Source organism: Xenopus laevis, chromosome 9_10S, assembly GCF_017654675.1.
Source record: "Xenopus laevis strain J_2021 chromosome 9_10S, Xenopus_laevis_v10.1, whole genome shotgun sequence".
Lineage (NCBI taxonomy): Eukaryota > Metazoa > Chordata > Amphibia > Anura > Pipidae > Xenopus > Xenopus laevis.
The window spans coordinates 30,461,553-30,483,803 of NC_054388.1; the positions used below are offsets into that span (position 1 = coordinate 30,461,553).

A 22,251-nucleotide genomic window follows, 5' to 3' on the forward strand; every position below is an offset into this window, starting at 1 on the left:
GTGTGAGAAACCCATATTAAATTCATTATTCTCTGTGTTAACACAATAATTCCCTCTTATGTAATCATTTTACCTTATGCTAGTGTGCTAAATAAAACTTAATTCCAATCCAGATAAAAACAAATTAAAAAATAAGATAAAGATAAAATAGAATAAAAGTAAAAAACCCACACACAAGACCCACCACGTAGGTTATAAAGTATTCATCTTATTGAAAAATAATTAGTCATGTGTTACTCTAAAATTACCCATTAAACCCATAATAGTCACAGTATTAGTGTTTTATTCCCGTGACACAAGTTCATGCAAAGTCTCTTGTCACACTTGGCCTGTATTTTTAATGACTTGCACCGTACAAATAACAGGACACTTTCTCAGTCAGATAAAGTCAAGTCAAGTCAAGTCAAGTGGATTTTATTGTCATTTCAGCCATATACAGTTATACAGTACATAGTAGAAACGATCAGCAGTGCACTCACCGCAGGCTATCCGGGAACTCCCCGCAAGATTCGAGGGCTAGTCTCCCACTCCCCTGATCACCATGCTCAACATTAGTCAAGACACAAATGGAGGACCAAACCAACTCACCCCGGTAACTCGCCACTCTGAGGCAATCCGCAATGAAGAGTGTCAACTCCACTGTCGCACTCCGGTGCGGTGTAAAACAGTACTTGAGGGATCACTCTATGGTGCTGGTAGTTGTCTGAAGACCTCTCTGATGATCTGAAGGAATAGCAACATAATCCATCCCGGCCGTAGTACTCTATACTGGTAGAAACTCGTTTGACAGGTGAAGTATGCTCGGTAACTCAGAGGTGATTAGCACAATATAATGTAAATTTATGTTCTATGTTTCTCTTACCACCTGATCTCTGATCCATCACTCACTTTATGTAATCAGTCCAAGGATCCAGCCACTTGCATCGGTTTAATACACTGGGTTAGTCAGCCACACACTCTCTAATAGGATGTACTGAGGGAAATAAAAAGGCAACCAGCTCTGCAGATAGAATCTATGCAGTATCGTACTGGTGATCTCTCTGTCGTTGTATTAAAGGCCAATCAGCTCTGTGGTTTCCAACGCCAGTGGAATAATAAGATCATGTGAAAATCTAGAATTAAAATGCAGAAGTCTAAATACACGGGGACCAGGCTTAAATTCATCCATACAAATCCACGTGAAGCCAGCACTCACGATAAAGAAAGTTTATTTGGCTGGGTGCACGATCAACAGACATCTCCATATACTTGCTATATTATTAAATGAAACTGCTATAAACAGCTTGCATTCTAATTCCAGATTTCAGAAGAGTGCAAGGATAGACATGGAAAAACTAGGGATGCATTGTGCCATTCTTGATAAGCAGGCTTAATATTGGCTAAATATAATTGCCCATTAACACTGCATTTTTTTTTTGCACAAAATGAAAGCACCTGACATGTTTACTTCAGTGCAAATGTCTTGTACCCAGTTGTTTTGGTGACGCACAAACCAAGCAGGGATTATAAACTACAGTCGTCTTCATTTTACAACTCAGTATTAGTCTCTAACGGTCAGTTTGTGTTTCTTTCTGCCTGTTTTATTATTTTGGCTGTTACCTATTGCAGCAATCCTGTGTGCTTACAGCAAGTTTTCGCCGCAGTATTGCACTCTTCACTTCTGCCATTTGTCAGCGCTGTGCATCCTGATCAAGTGTACAGCTCTTTCATTACTTTTTTTTAATATCTGTATTGCACCTTTAATAATAGATCATGTGTTGAAACTCGTGCTCTGTTTTTCTAAAAGCTCACAAGCTTTTTAGAATTGCTCGTGTCCAGGGGTGTAATGGTTTTGGCACATATGCATTTAGTTAGCTGACGCCATATTTATTAAGTCACCCCAAAGAAAATGTCGGCACAGAGAACGGAGAAATAGTGATACCTTCCAGAGTGCACTACAGTAGACAGGAGCAGTTTTTAGAAAAATCATGTTCGCGATCAGGTACACGCTGGGCATCCCAGTCTGGGCTCTTGACCTAAAGGCTGCGTCATGTAGCTGTTTCCTTTCCTGAGACCTAAGGGTTTTATGTTCTGGAAACCGTATACCATTCCATGTTTCAGAGTAAATAAGCACCATAGACCAATGAGAGAACCAGGGTAAACACATTCCTAACATTTTGCTTTGTTTTTGACAAAGCAAGCATAATGTTCTTTTGCCTTTTTTTTTTTTTTCAAATTTGTTTTTTAGAGCTGTTTTTGTAATTCTACCCCTAACCCCATAAGAAGCATGTTTTATAGTTGGCTTGTTGCTTTTTATTCACATTAGAGAAAAAAGAAAGTAGGATATTGTGATAATGTCTCTTGAAAGAGACTTGTCTAACTTGTGATGTTAATTACATACACTTTTGTTTAAACAAGCATCAGAATACACCTTTCATCCTATTGTACATATGAGAGGAACAAATATTACATATGGGTGCACTAATTGCGCTAATCTGGGAAATAAGTATTACAGTAGAACATACAGGGATATCAACAATTAATACAACAATATAAAGAACAAACAAAAAAAGCTGAATGGTTGGTTTACTTTAGAATTAGCTTTGGTACATACAGTGATATTCAGATTTGGTCTTTTTTACAGTTTTTTAAACATTTGCTTTTACCTCCTCTTTATTCACCCAGGAAATGTGAAATGATCTCTGGTTGTCAGTCTCACTGACTCCACCAACTCTATAGCACCAACTGAAAATATTTATTTTATTATTTATTTTTATCATAATATTATAGTCAGACCTTCTATTCTTCATCTCCCACCATTTAAACCACTGCCTGAACATTGGTACAAAATTGCTCAAAATTGCAGTTACCCATAACAACTAAAGTGTTGCTTTCCTTTTCTAAGTTGTTTAAAGCTAATGGTTGATTGGTTGCTTCTTGGCTGATGGATTGTGCACTTTAGCACCTATTTTATTAGATAAGCAGGTGCCTTTTGAAATTTAAAATTGGAGAACTGCAAAACAAAAAAATATGAAGAATACAGGACAGTCACAAAATTGTGTTAGTATAACATTTCTATCTACTAAAAGTAAAGTCCTCTTAGTTTAAGCATTTACCTATTCCATGAAGATTTTGTCACCTACAGAGGGCATCAAAGCTTGACCCAGTGACCCTCCAGCCTGCCCTCTCCCTGCTTACATCTAGCACCCCACCGCTGCTGTTGTTGCCACTGCAGTTGCTATGCCCCCTATCAATCCAGATGTCATTCACTTCCTTTCTCACTTCTTCTGGTCTGTCTGCTTCTAGACTTACATGAGACTGAGCCCACCTCCAGCAACACTACAGGCACACACGTAACCTGCCTATCACTATTTACACCCTGGAGGCCATTATCCTACGGAAGCTTTGGGTTTTCTGGGATGCTGGGCGTTATAGTAGGATGTCATTTCTGCAATGATGGTTGTATTATCTGGAATGCTTTTGTTTGATATAAGGTTCTTACTGGCAGTAAAGCTCTGTGTTTCACAGATCATTTCAGTAGAACCATTCTGGGATGTAAGACAAAGGCTAATAAAGCCTAATCACTGTTATAATTATTCTTGCTTCCTTTTTATTACACATATAAACATTTAAAAACTGAACTTATCCTGTTTTGATCTACCTTCCTCTAATCTCCAGGATGTCACCTGCATAAATCTTTTGGAAAATTAGGGGCGAAGTTATTAACGCTGGCGAAAATTCGATTTACTAACGGTCGCTGGCGTAACTTTGCTAGCGAAGGAGATAGACTTTAGCGGTACTTCACTCCCTAACTCCTTGCGAATTTGCGCTCTGGCGAATGGACGTAACTACGCAAATACACTAAGGGGCATATTTATCAAGGGTTGAACTTCGAAGTAAAAAATACTTCAAAATTCGACCATCGAATTAAAATCTACGAATATCGAAGTCAAAGGTTTTTTAACAGACTTTGGCAATCGAAAGATCGAAGTAAAATCGTTCGATTGTACGATTAAATCGTTCAGTGATCGATCTCTAAAGACTTAGGAAACTGCTCTAGAAGGTCCCCATAGGCTAACATAGCACTTCGGCAGGTTTAATTTGGCGAAGTATTGAAGTCGAAGTTTTTTTAAAGAGACAGTACTTCGATTATCGAATGGTTGAATATTCGAACGATTTTTACTTCGAATCAAATTCGAAGTCGTAGTATCCTATTCGATGGTCAAAGTCTCCAAAAAATTACTTCGAATTTCAAATTTTTTTACTTCGAAAATTCCATCGAATTCACTTCGACCCTAAGATGCGGATTTTACTGAACTCATGTGCCTACGCCACCTCAGACCAGGCGAAGTGCAATAGAGTAGATAGGAGTTCCTCAAAATTTAGTTGAAAAATTTTCTAAGTCCCAAAAAACGCTAGCGTCTTTTCCTTTTTTCGTGGTGGTAGGCTGCAAAAGACCGTAACATTTTTTTACCCACTTCCCCCTACATTTCCTACCATATGGCAAATAAACTATACACTGGGCTCATGTGTAGGGCAATATGACAACTCTATTTTCTTTTATTAAGGTTTCCCGGGCTTGTGGAGTGTGATGTATTTGCTGCAACATATATGTCCATTCAACTTTAACTTCCCGCAGTATGCAAATTAGGCAACGCTAGCGCAACTTCGCTTTGCTTGGCGCAGTAACGCTAGTGCAACTTCGCCATCGTTCGGCACCCTGGACGCAACTTTGGATTTTAGTAAATTTGTGTTGCACTGTGAGTGAAGCCGTCGCTGGCTAATTTTCAGAGGTTAGTAAATTTGCCCCATTTTAAATTTGTCTAACCCATTTGTTGGTTAGACAAATTCCTATATTGACTATGGATATATGTGTTCATGTTAATCATACAGAACAGAAGAATTTAAAGATTGTAAGAAAGAGAGCCCAACACCAAAATTTGTCCCATGTGTTAAGTAGGTCCATCACCACTGTGGACTCTGCAGGCGTACAGCCTTCATTATAATCCACCACTTAAAAAACCAAAGGCATTGTCTGGCCTGATCCTCTCCGTTTAGTTAAACAGACTGCTTTAGTAAGCCGCTTATCCTGAGCTTAGGTCTCTTTTGCCAAGTAGATAATACCATTGGTCTGATTACCGTTTGTTACATAAGAGGCATTTCTTGATTGGGCAGAGGATTTGCTGATTTGCTTAAAGCAGGAAATCAAAGTAGCACCACATTGAGCCACAGAGATTCGTGTTGTCCCTTTCTTTGACATGTACAAAGATATATAATTACAACCACATATGAATAGATAATTGGATACTTGCTGTAGATAAGGAAGGATATGCCGATCATGGAACTTCAAGGTGACTTCTAATATCCTCATATTTTAAAACAGGTGTACATCTATACACATATACTCAAGCACCAATCACTGGAGCACCAACTACAGCTGATGACACAACTAAGCACTGTTTATATAGTGAATAAAGTTGCAAAATATAAGTATATTATAAGTTACAGAGGAGCTTCATGACCATATAAAGACACGAGGCCAAAGGCCGAGTGTTTTATACAGGTCATGGAACTCCGAGGTAACTTCTAACTGGGGGTACTTTATTTATTATAATACACAAGTTTTAGTGAGTCATGTGACAGAAATGATATCAGAACTAGAGATGTCGCGAACTGTTCGCCGGCGAACTTGTTCGCGCGAACATCGGGTGTTCGCGCTCGCCGGAAGTTCGCGAACGTCGCGCGACGTTCGCCATTTTGGGTTCGCCATTGTTGGCGCTTTTTTTTGCCCTCTCACCCCAGACCAGCAGGTACATGGCAGCCAATCAGGAAGCTCTCCCCTGGACCACTCCCCTTCCCTATAAAAACCGAAGCCCTGCAGCGTTTTTTCACTCTGCCTGTGTGTGCTGAAGAGATAGTGTAGGGAGAGAGCTGCTGCCTGTTAGTGATTTCAGGGACAGTTGAAAGTTTGCTGGCTAGTAATCGTTTTGATACTGCTCTGTTATTGGAGGGACAGAAGTCTGCAGGGGTTTGAGGGACATTTAAGCTTAGGTAGCTTTGCTGGCTAGTAATCTACCTTCTACTGCAGTGCTCTGTATGTAGCTGCAGTGGGCAGCTGTCCTGCTTCTGATCTCATCTGCTGACTGCTGCAATAACAGTAGTCCTTGTAAGGACTGCTTTTATTTATTTTTTTGTTGTTTTACTACTACTACTACTACTACTACTATAAGAGCCCAGTGCTATTAGTCTAGCAGTGTTGGGGAGTGGGACTGGTGTGCTAATCTGCTGCTCCTAGTAGTTCAGCAGCACCAACTTTAATTTTTTTTTTTAATATTCATTTTTTTTTTATTTTACTTTTTTTATTTTACTACCGCTGTAGTAGTGTATAAGTTGACCTTTTAGGCATTATTTGCCCTGTAGGCATTATTTGCACACTGTTTTCTTCAACCCGCCATCGAGCTGTGTGACCTTGTTCACATTCTGTCTAAATATCCATAATATTACCGTCTCCAGAAAAAACACCGGAGTCACTTTTTTCAAGCAGCCATAATATATTTTACGTAATCCGTATCCACCGCTGTAGTAGTGTATACGTTGGCCTTGTAGGCATTATTTGCACACTGTTTTCTTCAACCCGCCATCGAGCTGTGTGACCTTGTTCACATTCTGTCTAAATATCCATAATATTACCGTCTCCAGAAAAAACACCGGAGTCACTTTTTTCAAGCAGCCATAATATATTTTACGTAATCCGTATCCACCGCTGTAGTAGTGTATACGTTGGCCTTGTAGGCATTATTTGCACACTGTTTTCTTCAACCCGCCATCGAGCTGTGTGACCTTGTTCACATTCTGTCTAAATATCCATAATATTACCGTCTCCAGAAAAAACACCGGAGTCACTTTTTTCAAGCAGCATTCATATATTTTACGTAATCCGTATCCACCGCTGTAGTAGTGTATACGTTGGCCTTGTAGGCATTATTTGCACACTGTTTTCTTCAACCCGCCATCGAGCTGTGTGACCTTGTTCACATTCTGTCTAAATATCCATAATATTACCGTCTCCAGAAAAAACACCGGAGTCACTTTTTTCAAGCAGCATTCATATATTTTACGTAATCCGTATCCACCGCTGTAGTAGTGTATACGTTGGCCTTGTAGGCATTATTTGCACACTGTTTTCTTCAACCCGCCATCGAGCTGTGTGACCTTGTTCACATTCTGTCTAAATATCCATAATATTACCGTCTCCAGAAAAAACACCGGAGTCACTTTTTTCAAGCAGCATTCATATATTTTACGTAATCCGTATCCACCGCTGTAGTAGTGTATACGTTGACCTTGTAGGCATTATTTGCACACTGTTTTCTTCAACCCGCCATCGAGCTGTGTGAGCTTGTTCACATTTTGTCTAAATATTGATAATATTATCGTCTCTAGAAAAACCAGTTGAGTTACTTTTTTTCAAGCAGCATTCATATATTTTACGTAATCCGTATCCACCGCTGTAGTAGTGTATACGTTGACCTTGTAGGCATTATTTGCACAGTGTTTTCTTCAACCCGCCATCTAGCTGTGTGTATTATCGTTTCCAGAAAAACCAACTGAGTTTTTGTTGTTGTTGTTGTTTTTTTAAAAATAATGCCAGGCAAAGGCAGGCCGCCACGCAGAGGCCGTGCTAGGGGCCGTGCTGCTATGCAATCCTGTGGCCCTAGCAAATTGCCCAGTTTTAAAAAGCCAATGACCCTGAACTCCCAAAATGCTGAAGAGGTAGTTGACTGGCTTACACAGCACACCCCATCCTCTACCGTTTCTAACTTTACCACAACATCCTCCTCATCCTCCACTGCTATGGCCACCCCACGTAACACTTCCTCCACCACCGGTGCCCCTTCTTCACTGGGGTCAGAGGAGTTATTTTCCAATGAGTTTCTTGAACTGAGTAATGCGCAACCATTATTGCCAGAAGAAGATGAAGGAGATGAGGACCTTACACCAGATTTAATTCTGGCAGAGAACACGATAGAGATGGACATAATGAGTGATGAGGAGGAGGTCCCCGCTGCTGCTTCCTTCTGTGATGTGTCAGAAGAAATTGATGCATCTGAGGAGAATGATGATGAGGAGATTGATGTTTTGTGGGTGCCTAGTAGAAGAGAGCAAGAGGAGGGTAGTTCAGATGGAGAGACGGAGAGTCAGAGAGGCAGTAGGAGAATAAGACTTAGAAGAAGCAGGGAGGACAGCCCGCAGGGATCAGTAGGGCAACAACATGTATCGGCACCTGTGTTCAGCCGGCCAACGCACCCGCCATTGCCGCCAATACCGCCAACTCCGCCAACTTCTACTGTTACCGCCAGATCGCACACTTCCAAAAAGTCAGCAGTGTGGGATTTTTTTAATGTGTGTGCCTCTGACAAAAGCATTGTAATTTGCAATGAGTGCAGTCAGAAACTGAGCCTTGGTAAGCCCAACAGCCACATAGGTACAACTTCTATGCGAAGGCACATGAGCGGCAAGCACAAAGCACTTTGGGAGCAACACCTCAAAGGCAACAGGCAAACTAAAAGCCACACTCCTTCTGGTCCAGCATCTTACTGCTCTACCTCTGCTCTCCTTGACCCGTCTGAACCACCCTCCACTCCGCCTTCCACCTTGACCACCTGTTCCCATTCCCAGTCATCTGCCACCAGCCAAGTTTCTGTGAAGGCCATGTTTGAGCGTAAGAAGCCAATGTCTGACTGTCACCCCCTTGCCCGGCGTCTGACAGCTGGCTTGTCTGCACTCTTAGCCCGCCAGCTTTTACCATACCAGCTGGTGGACTCTGAGGCCTTCCGCAAATTTGTAGCAATTGGGACACCGCAGTGGAAGGTACCCAGCCGCAATTTTTTTTCTAAAAAGGGAATACCACACCTGTACCAACATGTGCAGAGCCAAGTTACCGCATCTCTGTCACTTAGTGTTGGGCCAAAGGTCCATATGACTACTGACGCATGGTCCTCCAAGCATGGTCAGGGCAGGTATGTCACCTACACTGCCCACTGGGTGAACTTGGTAATGGCTGGGAAGCAGGGAATGGGTAGCTCAACAACAACAGTGGAGTTGGTGTCACCGCCACGGATTGCACGCGGTTCTGCCACCACCTCTACTCCTCCATCGCTCTCTACCTCGTCTTCTTCTTCTTCTTACTCTGCTGCTGGGTCCTCCTTCTCCTCCTCCACACCTGTGCACCCCCAGCTCCCCCTAGGCTATTCGACGTGCCAGGTACGCCGTTGTCACGCTGTCTTGGGGATGACGTGCCTGGAAAGCAAAAACCATACCGGATCTGTACTCCTGTCATCTCTGCAGTCACAGGCCGATCGGTGGCTGACCCCACACCAACTGCAGATCGGAAAAGTGGTGTGTGACAATGGAAGCAATCTGTTGGCAGCGTTGAGACTAGGCAATTTAACACATGTGCCCTGCATGGCACATGTGTTAAATTTAATAGTCCAACGTTTTGTCTCCAAGTACCCAGGATTCCAGGACGTTCTCACCCAGTCCAGAAAGGTGTCGGCCCATTTCAGGCGTTCCTACACAGCCATGGCACGCCTTGCTGACATTCAGCAGCGCTACAACATGCCAGTCAGGCATTTGATTTCTGACAGCCAGACTCGCTGGAATTCAACGCTCCTTATGTTGGAACGTCTGCTGCAACAACAAAGGGCCGTCAACGAGTACCTTTTTGAACTGGGTGGTAGGACTGGATCTGCACAGCTGGGGATTTTTTTCCCCCGTTACTGGGTGCTTATGCGCGATGCCTGCAGGCTCATGCGACCTTTTGAAGAGGTGACAAATATGGTCAGTCGCACCGAAGGCACCATCAGCGACCTAATACCCTTCGCTTTATTCCTGGAGCGTGCCGTGCGACGAGTGACAGATGAGGCTGTAGACCAGCGTGACGAGGAGCTGGAAGCGCACGATTTCTGGTCGGAATCACCAGAACGAACCCAGGCACCTGCTGCAACGCAGGGAGAGGTGCCAGAAGTGGAGTCAGAGGAGGAAGGTGGCTTTGTGGAGGAGGAGGAGGAGGACCAACAGGAGCAGGCTTCCCAGGGGGCTAGTGGTGACCTTTTGGGGACCCCTGGTCTTGTACGTGGCTGGGGGGAGGAGACCGTGGATGATGCAGTCCTTGATAATGAGGAAGCGGAGATGGATAGCTCTGCATCCAACCTTGTGAGAATGGGGTCTTTCATGCTGTCATGCCTGTTGAAGGACCCCCGTATCAAGAGGCTTAAGGAGAAGGACCTGTACTGGGTCGCAACGCTACTAGACCCTCGGTACAAGCATAAAGTGTCAGAAATGTTACCAACATACCACAAGTCCGAAAAGATGCGGCATTTACAAACCAGCCTGCAAAACATGTTGTACAATGCTTTTAAGGGTGATGTCACTTCAGGAACTCATCAACATTCCAGGGGCAGAGGTGCCAGTAATCCTGCCACGAGCACACCTGCAAGGACAAAGCCCTTTGGCCAGTCTGTAACGTCAGACATGCAAATGTTTTTCTGTCCAAGGCAGCGCCACAACCCTTCTGGATCCACCCTCAAAGAACGCCTCGACCGGCAGGTAGCGGACTACCTGGCATTAACTGCAGATATCGACACTCTGAGGAGCGATGAACCCCTGGACTACTGGGTGCGCAGGCTTGATCTGTGGCCAGAGCTGTCACAATTTGCCATGAACCTCTTGTCTTGCCCAGCCTCAAGTGTGCTCTCAGAAAGGACCTTCAGTGCAGCAGGAGGGATTGTAACTGAGAAGAGAACTCGCCTAGGTCACAAAAGTGTCGATTACCTGACCTTTATTAAAATGAATGAGGGGTGGATCTCGGAGGGTTACTGCACGCCGGAAGACTTGTTCTGACTTCTATGCAGCTGTCCTTCTCTTCAAGCCTCATGACTCCACACACAGCTGTCCTTTAGCGTCCTCCTCCTCCCTCCGCCACCGTTACAAACTAGGGTGCAAACCCTACTGGTTTAATTTTTTCTGGCCTCTGTGCTTCAGTGGCTGCAACCAAAAAAACTGGGCAAACAATGTCTACAAGGTCAACGTATGGCAAAAAATGACTATTTTCAGCATTTATATGGCATATTTTTTCTGGCAACTGTGCTTCAGTGGCTGCAACCAAAAAAATGCATATTTTCTGCATTTATATGGCATAATTTTTCTGGCCTCTGTGCTTCAGTGGCTGCGTCCAAAAAAATGCATATTTTCTGCATTTATATGGCATAATTTTTCTGGCCTCTGTGCTTCAGTGGCTGCAACCAAAAAAATTTATATTTTCAGCATTTATATGGCATAATTTTTCTGTCAACTGTGCTTCAGTGGCTGCGACCAAAAAAATGCATATTTTCTGCATTTATATGGCATAATTTTTCTGGCCTCTGTGCTTCAGTGGCTGCAACCAAAAAATTTATATTTTCAGCATTTATATGGCATAATTTTTCTGGCAACTGTGCTTCAGTGGCTGCGTCCAAAAAAACTGGGCAAACAATGTCTACAAGGTCAACGTATGGCGAAAAATGACTATTTTCAGCATTTATATGGCATATTTTTTCTGGCAACTGTGCTTCAGTGGCTGCGTCCAAAAAAACTGGGCAAACAATGCCTACAAGGTCAACGTATGGCAGTTGTTTAAAGAGAACAGTAGATTACTAGCCAGCAAAGCTACCTAAGCTAAAATGTCCCTCAAATCCCTGCAGACTTCTGTCCCTCCAATACAGAGCAGTATCAAGCAGATTACTAGCCAGCAAGCTTACTATCATCTGTCCCTGAAATCACTAACAGCTCTCCCCCTACACTATCTCTTCCAAGCACACACAGGCAGATTTTTCAGATACATTTTTGCCCTTGATCCCCCTCTGGCATGCCACTGTCCAGGTCGTTGCACCCTTTAAACAACTTTAAAATCATTTTTCTGGCCAGAAATGTCTTTTCTAGATGTTAAAGTTCGCCTTCCCATTGAAGTCTATGGGGTTCGCGAACCGTTCGCGAACCGCTCGCATTTTTGCGCAAGTTCGCGAATATGTTCGCGAACTTTTTTTCCGACGTTCGCTACATCCCTAATCAGAACTCACCGTTTATAAGGTTATTTATTTATTTTTTTGAGTTTGGGTTTCAAAAACCTCCTAAACCACTGAAATCCGACATTTAATAAATAAGCCTCTAAATGTTCTCACATTAATTACCAATAGTTACCAATAGCAACCAATCAACAATAATCTCTAAACTTTATTCAAGTCATACATGTTGAAAAATCAAAGCAAAGATCTGACTGCTAGTTGTTGCTTCCAGTGACATAATGTTTGGGCCCTGCCCCCCCCTCCAGTCATGGCTGAAATCATGGGGGCACCCGCTACTGTATATATAGAAAAGAGTTGCAGGTCACGCAATAACAATGGGATTTCATATGCATGATGGGTGATGCAACCCCATCCTCCTTGGCCCCCACCCAAGGCTGCTGCCTCTTCTTCTACTATAGGTAAGCCACTGGTAGCTGCATTGGTGTTCTTTAACACTTGTTATTAAATTATATTCAGCTTAAAGGAAACCAGGTCACTCTCCCACAATATGTGCCAAAACCTCTAATACACATAAGGTAGGATCACACTTTCCACTGGTACATAGAACATAGATACATGACGGATACTAAATTATCTGTACGCGACATGTACTGCCAACTGTTCTGTACCTTGCAAGTCGCAGTTTATAAAAGGATTCGTTCAGCTTGTTACAAATATTTCTATAACATTTATCAAAAATACTATAGGTATAAATGAAGACATATTCACATACAAATGCAGTTTAAGCTTTGTTCTCTTTATGTGACTATGAAGACTTTTATTCATCCAGGTCATGGTATATCTAGTATAAGTAATTCTAAAACAACTGGACGCCGGTTCTTTTTATGTGTTTCTCATGGTTTATTAAATATTTGCCTTTATACTCTCCCCTTTAAATTAAAAACTAAAAATATCATAAGATTGTAGGATTTATTATTATTTCCCTTTTAAACTTTTTTTATATATATTTTTTTTATCCAATTCTCACCAGAACAGCAGCATACTTAGGGGCAGATTTATCAAGGGTCGAAGTGAAAATTCTAATTTTGAATTTAAAAATGAGTTTATTTTAGTGTATTTTGACTAGGGAATAGTGATGGGCGAATTTATTCGCCAGGCGCGAATTCGCAGCGAATTTGCGCGTTTCGCCGCCAGCGAATAAATTCGCGAAACTCCGGCGAAAATTTGCGGCAAAAATTTTTCAAAAAAACAGATGCCGGCGCCAAAAACGGGCGCTGGCGTCAAAAACGGGCGCCGGCGTCGGAAAACGGGCGCCGGCGTCAAAAACGGGCGCCGGCATCAAAAACGAGACGCCGGAGCCGTTTCGCTAATTTTTCGCCGTTTCGCGAAATTCGCTAATTTTTAAACGGTGCAAATTCGCCCATCACTACTAGGGAATAGTTAAAATAGTAAAAAGTTTTTAAAAAAAATTCGAATATAAATTTAGAAATTTATCAAGTACTGACCCTTTAAGAATTTGAATTTGAGTATTTGCCACCTTTTGATTTGAGTTTGTGGGTCGATCCCATTCACCAAATTTGAAAAATCCGATTTTTTTTTTTAATTTCGATTGGTTGTTTGTTTTTTTAAGAATTTCGAGTTCATAGGAGTTTATGGGAATTTTTGCAAACCCTTGATAAATCTGCCCCTTAACGTTAATTTTCAAGAAAACATCCCCTTTACAGAATACTAAACCAGGTTGGGCTGTAAACTGTAAAGCAACAAGTTAGTCTGACTTCTGTGATAGGAAAGCTTTTTGAAGCTGAAGGATAAGATACTGGACTTCATAGCAAATCATAATACTATGAATCTGTTCCAGCATGGTTTTTGTGTAATAGATCTTGCCAGACTAACTTAATTTCTTTTTATGAGAAGGGACCTTAATTCTGGGATGGCAGTGGATGTGATTTACTTAGACCTTGCTAAAGCATGTTGGCCTGGAACATAGTATTTGTACCTGGATACAGAACTGGCTAAAAGATAGACTACAAAGAGTGGTGGTAAATGGAACATTTTCTCACCCCTTCAGACTAGAAGAAAAGAATACATACAAAGAATTAGGGGCAAATTCACTAAGCGCCGAAGCGCCGAACGCTAGCGTTAATTCGCTAGCGTTTGGCATTTTCGTTACTGCGCAAATTCACTAACGAATGCTGGTGTAGTTTCGCTAGTGTTACTTCGCACCCTTACGCCTGGCGAAGTTTCGCTAGCGACGTAACTACGCAAATTCACTAACGCGCGCAGTGTACTGAACGCTACCTTTTACGCTAGACTTCCTTCGCCACCTCAGACCAGGCGAAGCGCAATAGAGTAGATAGGGATTGCTTCAAAAAAAGTCAACATTTTTTCTAAGTCCCAAAAAACGCTGGCGTGTTTTCTACATTATGGGTGATAGGCTGAAAAAGATCGAAAAATTTTTTGGGGCTCCCCTCCTTCCCCCCTACATTTCCTGACTCATGGCAACTTACCTAGACAGTGGGCACATGTGTAGGGCAAAATAAAATTTTTATTTGATGTTTTGAAGGTTTTCTAGCCATTTGTAATGCTGATACGTATTCCTCCATTGAAATTTGAATTTGGCGCCGGATGCAAATTAGCCTTCGCTAGCGTAACTTCGCTTCACTAAGCGAATCAACGCTAGTGCAACTTCGCAATCTTACGCTACCCCTGTGCGCAACTTCGGATTTTAGTGAATTTGCGGAGCGCTGGCGAAACTACGCCTGGCGAAGCACGGCGAAGTTGTGCCTGGCGAAACTACGAATGTTAGTGAATTGCCCCTTAGGGTGGTTTGTAAATAGTCCATTATATTATAATAGACTATTTACAACCCACCCTAATTCTTTGTATTATCTCTACATTTGATCTCTATCTATCTGTAACTTCTTAATTTATTGCTCATGAATACCTTTCACTGATCTAACAGTAAATATGTTGTGCCTTTCCAGCTTTCATTTGAATTTTGCCAGACGAAGGGGCCTTGGTGCTCCGAAAGCTTGCAATGTATTTTTATTGTTAGCCAATATAGGTATTATTTCTACAATACTTTTTGTATTTGTTTGTTTTTTTATTTGTTATTTTTGCTACTGGCTAACACGGTACCACAGGTTTTGTACTATGTAGCTATGTAACTATGTAACCATAACTTGAGTCTTCCTGTTGAGTGTTTTAAAATGTTGCTGTACTTACATCAATATTTACATAATTATGTACAGTTCCCATGTAAATATACCTTCAGATTAAGGCGTATAATATATCTGGTATGCACAACTGTGGGGCACCATACTGAAATCATTCAGACACGGATAGTAACTACATCATCTATCTGTGACCATTAAGCAATGTTGTTGTAGTATCTGGATGATCATTAGAGAGCTCATGTACCTCCACAAGTGCAGTAAACAAGGTAAAATTCTGAGCACAATAACCATTTTTGTCTACAAAGCAACATCTTTTCCTGGACTTGTGTTGTACCTGGCTCAGTTGGGGTCAATGCATCAAAATTAACACAGTTGTGCTGAAACGTTTACAAGTTAGCAAATATCCCCACAGTCAGTTGCATGTAAACGACCATTCATTAAAGGTACTTGCATCAAAATGCATTCTTTTCACTTCTGTATAGTTCTGTGCTGCACCTCTTGGTGGGCCTGTTTCCCATTCTGAATTTCAGGCAGTTGCACCTATTGACATAGAGGACCCTGAAGCCCACTACCTCCCTCTGGTGGTTGCAACATTCACTTAGTAACATTCAGCAATTGAAAAGAATGTCACTAAAGGTGGCCAAAGACGCACAGATATCAAACGAAACAAATTTTCGTACGATATTTGGTGTGTGTATGGTGGGAAAAGAGCCGACTGATATCAGCGGAAGACTTGGATATTGGTCTGCTCATCCATCAGGCTGGACAGAAAATTTTGATCGGCTGCCCTTAAAGGCACCAGAACATCGCCCATTGTTAGTGCTGAATCGTCAGATACAGGTAGAATTCTATTGTTTCTACCTGTATATCTGTCGATTCAGCTCTACACGTTTGTATTGAAACATGCGATCTTTCTGGAAAGATCTTTTCCAATAAAGATCGTAATTGTTATGTCTATGCCTTCCTTAAAGAATAAAACGCGCACGCCACTCTCTCTCTCCGAACTGTCTCTGGAAAAACTTTCAACACATCAGCTGTGATTTTTTCAGGTGCAATGCTCCTATCCGACCACAACAATGCTGGAATTCTATTAAAAAAAGCTGCATTATGGTTTAAAATATGGCCATTGCATTCAAAATCGCACTTTGCTCACTGCACTTGTGGTTCTAAATGTAAGAATTTGGTGTGGTTCTACCTGTATTCCTAATACATTTGAGAGTATATTTATGTTTCTATGGGACATGAGAACTGATGTATGTCATTATTCTATATCCAATATATGTAAGGTCTGCCTTTGTAATCCACACACAAATGCACGCATTTTATAAATATTCAAACTGTGCAATTTCAGCAGCATGAAGACTACGGCAATTCATGCCATGCTAGGATGGGAGTTGTTGTTTTTAGCTTCTGTGCTGTTTGTCTATGTTCTTGGCATTGGGGCAATGCTTCTATTTGATTCCAACTCATACTTTTTCTATACCATTTGGCACCAATATTAATGGAAACTGGAATTGATTGTACTTTTGAGCTTAGAATAAAGAACCTAAACAAATCTAGTTGGTTGCGTGTTGGCAGAAAGTGGATGCTGGCCGTTACCTTGGTGCCTCTTGATACCTTCTTAAGAAGAACATAACATTCCGGCAGTTGAGAACACTAATACAATGGGTACTGTGTAGTTCTTAAGTTGTTGATACTTTTAAAACCCCCTACTGACAGTTATAGGTCATGAGACACCATCATTGCTTAAGTAGTGCTTGGCAAGGATTTCATCTGTTCATATATAATGAGGTTCTATAGTAATTAGGCTCTGAATATTTTTTCCATTTTCAAGACAGCAACTCCTGTCCCAAAATGAAGTCATAAGCGTACCTGTACTGGAAAAAGAGGCTAATGGAATTAATAAAAGTTAATAAAAATCTCTCCAGTATGTATCCCCACATCTTGCTTTTACTTTATAGTTCAGCGATCAGAATTAGTTTCTTTCTACAAACCTCATTATATTATCACATTTTGTTCTGTTTCTATAAACCTTGATGTTGTTGGTGTTCCATCATTTCAGTTATGCCAGTTTCCCTTAAATTGTATGTAGTATTTACAGTGGGTAACTAAGGTAAAACCAATGTGATGTTTTTCTTTATTTTGTTTATCTTTGTACATGTTGTACCACAACTAAGGGATACTTTACCAATGGAACAGGAACAAAAGAGTGCTGGAACACTATGGGATGTAAAATTAAATACCCTAGGGCTTATACAATTTTTATCCTGTATCAGTGATGGGTGTCATCTGAGCTCTGTGCCTTCCACCTTGTACTTAACCACCTGTCAATGCCTGGTTCTGTATTACAAATTTGCCTTCCATTGTCTTCTATATTCCTTGCAGAATCTGTACTATAGTCCCCTCATTGACATGCTACCTTGCATCATCAACCCAACACTTTATATTTGTGCCCAGCTCCCTTCCTCTCCCCTTCATAATGGCCAGCCTGGCCAGTATGATCTTTTTAAGAAGGTCAAAACCTTACTTAGCTCTTTCTGGCACTACTGTGTGTGTCCATGTTCCATTTACAGTCCTTCCTCCTGCCTGGTAATGGAAAATGACTGTAAATGATTCTCTGAGTTTCTACCAAAATCCAGTTATAACACAGCCCTAAAAGTTGCCATTTACCAAGGGATATGATCATCATTTTTGCAATGGTTTCTTCATTGCCACCAGTATGGAGCTGCTCAGAAAATAGTTTTGATAGTCTATGTGATTATATATATATATATATATATATATATATATATATATATATATATATATATATATATATATATATAGGTGTTTATTGGCTATCATGAGGTATCAAGTTGGATGCATCTTCTTATTAGTTCTGTTATGGATATTAAAATATTATCTGCCATGGCTTAATTGTGAGATTTTCTTTATATAATAAGGACCAGTTTTGCCCGCCCTTTCATAGCACCAGCACACATTTAATGCAGTGCTGGAGTGTGTACTATATTTTATTTTTTCAAGAATAAATCTGTTTTCAAATAAATTTAAGAAGACGGATTTTATGCTTACTCAAATCCATAACAAACAAAATATGAAGAAGCAACTTATTTTGTAAGGTTTTCTTACCTTGACACAAGTACCCATATCAGGGCTATCAACTTTTAGACTTCCCCATGGCCTTGTGGTACACATAACCCTAATTCTTAACATTAAAATTGGAAAAATGATATAAACATTAATAGAAATGAGGTGGTGCAGCAATGATGGAAAATTAGCACACCTTTAAAAGATTCCCTTAATTATCCTACTTTGGATGAAATTAGTAGTCCATTGTTTCTTTTTAATGATCCCTTTGGAATCATGTGCTTATTATGAGAAAAGGCAACCTCTAATTGTATCAAATCATCTTAAAGCTTACATAAATACGCACCTACAGCTGAAAAAGGAATAATTGGTCTCAAATGGAAACAGAGCACCATCCAATCATCCCCAGTTTGGAGAATAATTGGAGAAGGGAAGAAAATGTTATATTTAATTAACTGTCTAGTTATATCAGTAAAAGAGAAACAATAATGAAGACAATGGAAAGCGTTTTTTTTAAAGCTTTTTCCACAACAGAAAAAGAGGTGCAAAAAAAAGATTAATGTAACATAATGATAAAGGTTTTTTGTCATTGCCTGCAAACACAATATGTGTAGTTCCAGAATCCTGACTAATTTCACATGAGCATACCTAGACACACTTAGAGATCTGCTGCCCAGAGTGATAGTTTTAAGTTACTTTTCTGATTCACAGACGTTGCTTCTGAGCCTAAAGTGGTGGTTGGATGAAGACAAAACTAAGGAATAGAATGTTTATTCTTAAATGTATTGTCTCCTGCTGCTGTCAAACGTTAGTACAGGAAACACCAGGAAAGCAAGGACACTGTGTAATTAAGTCCTTGCTCTCTTGCTCAAGCAGGAGACAATTTACAACTAGAGCAGAAGCAATTTGCAACTGCAGGTTTTTGCTGGCTCTGCCCATCCTATATAAACAGAGCCTCAACTTTGTCAACAGGGATTAATATATCCTTATTTGAAACCCTAAATCCTCAGGATTGTCCCAAGAAATGGGGGATGATGTCCAGATTAGTCCCACAAAGCTAATATTTTTAACAGCTCAAGGTCAGTTTTGTCAAAAATATCCAGATATGAATATGACTCACAACACAAGACTATATTTCTATGGAACAAATGATGCAACAGCCCATTCTTATTGTTAGATTGTATTATTGATTGGGAGTTAAGACATGTCTTTGTGAAAATTGGTATCTACCAAAACTATCTGTATTGAGAATTCTCAGGTGATTTCATTGCAGAGATCGACGAAACTGATAAAATATAATTATATAATTTTTAAAAATGATATGTTTTTAAAAGGACAATCTAAATGTATGTTCATCACAAGACAATTAAAGAGAATATGTTTCAAAAAAGGCATTTTTTTCTTTAATAAAATAAACCCAGCATTTTTATTTGATGGGTGGATTTTGGTCCTAAAATGCTTATGTTTGAAAAATGTTAGAATTCCCTTGTATGAGCAGTGATAGATGGTTAATAAAGGACATTGGGGCTCATTTATCAACTCTGGGCAAATTTGCCCATGGGCAGTTAACTATAGCAACCAATCAGTGATTAGCTTTTTAAAGCCAGTTGCAAGTAGAACAATGAATACAGCAATCTGATTGGTTGCCATGGGTTACTGCCCATGGGCAAATTTGCCCGGTTTTGATAAATGACCCCCATTCAAGGTAATGGCAGGTGACTTTTCTGCCAGCAGAAATACACCAATGGGGAAAATGCTTGGTGTACCATTGGTGTACCATCAGTTTAAACCATTGTTTAAACATAGAAGAGTGAGTTTAAACAAAGATAATGGAGCTCTGCGACATATGTCACATATGATACATTCTATCATTGTCTCAGACTTATAATTAGGTAGGGGTGTCATTATGGGATATCTAATGATTTACTTTCTTCCAACTCTCACAAAAATCAAAGAGAGATTTGTATGAAACCGAAGTGCATTGTTTCTTGCATTAAAAACCATTACTTGATTCACTTGTCCAGCACAAGTCCTGTTTTCATGTTCTATTCATACATAAACTACTGCTATATGATTCTCTACAAAGCCCTGTTTCCTAACGTTGGGACTTCAGATGTTGCTGGACTTACTGTTTATGTTGAAGCAAGATGATAATTGTAGTCCAGCAACATTTGGGGTCTCAAGATTAAGAAACAGCATCCAGGAGAGTCAGCTATCCATTACTTTATTTCAGAGTGTTTATTCTTTTCTTTTTTTTTTCATAATTTTTAGACCAGAAAGCTGACAAAAGCTGAGAGGCAGAGGTTCAGTGAAGAAGTAGAGATGCTGAAGGGCCTGCAACACCCAAACATTGTCAGGTTCTATGATTCCTGGAAGACCATAGTCAAAGGGCAGATCTGCATTGTCCTCGTCACTGAACTCATGACATCAGGCACCCTGAAGACGTAAGTGGTTTTGCTTTTAGTGAGTCAGTCTATTCACTGAAAAACTGTGGTCTTTAGTTCATCATGATCCCAAGTAAAGAACTGCTGATATTTTATGTGGGACCCCTTTCTGCATTTTACTGAGAAATGGTTCTCAGAACAGAGGCAATTTTCATTTTAGCAGATATGATTCCAGCTTTAACTTAGCTAAGGACATACTGGCCCTTGTGCACATTATGCACCCTTCTTTGCACCTTGCTGTCATCCTTACCATTAGGTATGTACCTTTCCCTGCCATCCATGTAGTTCCACCATTGGATTCCAATGAATTAACGAAAACTAAAGGTGCTAAAAGCCAGCACAGTACAACATTTCATATTTAAGCTGACCATTCACTAAAAGATCCATGAATATTTCAGTTGGGTAGGTCATCTCCAGCCCATGTTGGGCCACCTTAACAATTCATTTTGTTAATTTGTGATAATGTTATCTATTTAAGAAACTTGTGTTGGTCTTTTTATACATTAGCTACCTAAAGCGATTCAAGGAGATGAAATTGAAAGTATTACAAAGATGGAGTCGTCAGATCTTGAAAGGTCTTCATTTCCTCCACACTCGCTGCCCTCCCATCATCCACCGTGATCTGAAGTGTGACAACATCTTTATCACAGGTCCCACCGGCTTTGTGAAGATTGGAGACCTTGGTCTGGCTACCTTGAAAAGTGCCTCCTTTGCAAAGAGTGTCATAGGTACAGCTATTTAACTCTTAGCCAGCTCTTTCTTGTAAGTGTATAGTAGATAAGAAGAGTGTAAAAGTATTTCTGGAAAGCTCTGTATTCCTTCGCTGCAGTTATCTTGATGCATTAAAAGATAGTGATGCTACTCAATCCAGAATAATTCTGTAGTCAAACAGGGTTGGACTGGGCTAGCAGGACCCAATGGGCCCGGCTCAGTCCTGCTCCCCAATCTCCACCAGTAGCTTTGGGTGCTTCTGTCCCACCCAGATCATGGGGTGGGTATAGGCTGATGGTGTGTATAGGAGTTTGCAACTGTGGGAGGCCTTGGAGGTGACAGCCCCAGTAGGCCACAGACACGCCAGTCTGAGGAATGTTGGAGGGCGGCACTGTACTCTCTGGGGCTTGCAAATGTTTTATCTGTTGTCCAGAGTGCAGCCAGACCCAGAAAAGGAAGTGAGAGAGAGGCCTTCATTAGGGCTATATAGATAATGAAGCAAAACTAGTTTCTGATTTTCTTGAATATTTGGCCTGGGGCCTAGTATTGGCACCTATGCATAAAAATTTTTTTGACCTAAACAGAGGTAGTTTTATTAGATTCAGTAACATTGCTAAACACAAAGTTGGAGATTAACTAAGTCTTTGTGGATTTTTCTCTTTGTTTCTATATGTTTTATCTGTAGGAAAATTCTATAAAAAATTGTAGTAGCCTTAAACTATGGTGAATGTTTCCCCTTTGGTGTAATGTCATTTTGTATGTAAAAACACAAAACATTCTTTGCCGTGCACT

The 22,251-nt window shown here is 40.7% G+C and overlaps 1 protein-coding gene across 1 annotated transcript in view; it reads left to right on the top strand.

The window, feature by feature from the left end:
* The window catches only part of wnk4.S (WNK lysine deficient protein kinase 4 S homeolog), a 134,571-nt gene that overhangs the window by 46,148 nt on the left and 66,172 nt on the right, over positions 1-22,251 (top strand). The window contains exons 2-3 of the mRNA XM_018238356.2: positions 20,576-20,748; positions 21,256-21,476. Of these exons, the coding sequence (XP_018093845.1) occupies positions 20,576-20,748; positions 21,256-21,476 (394 nt within the window). The remainder of the gene's footprint in view (positions 1-20,575; positions 20,749-21,255; positions 21,477-22,251) is intronic.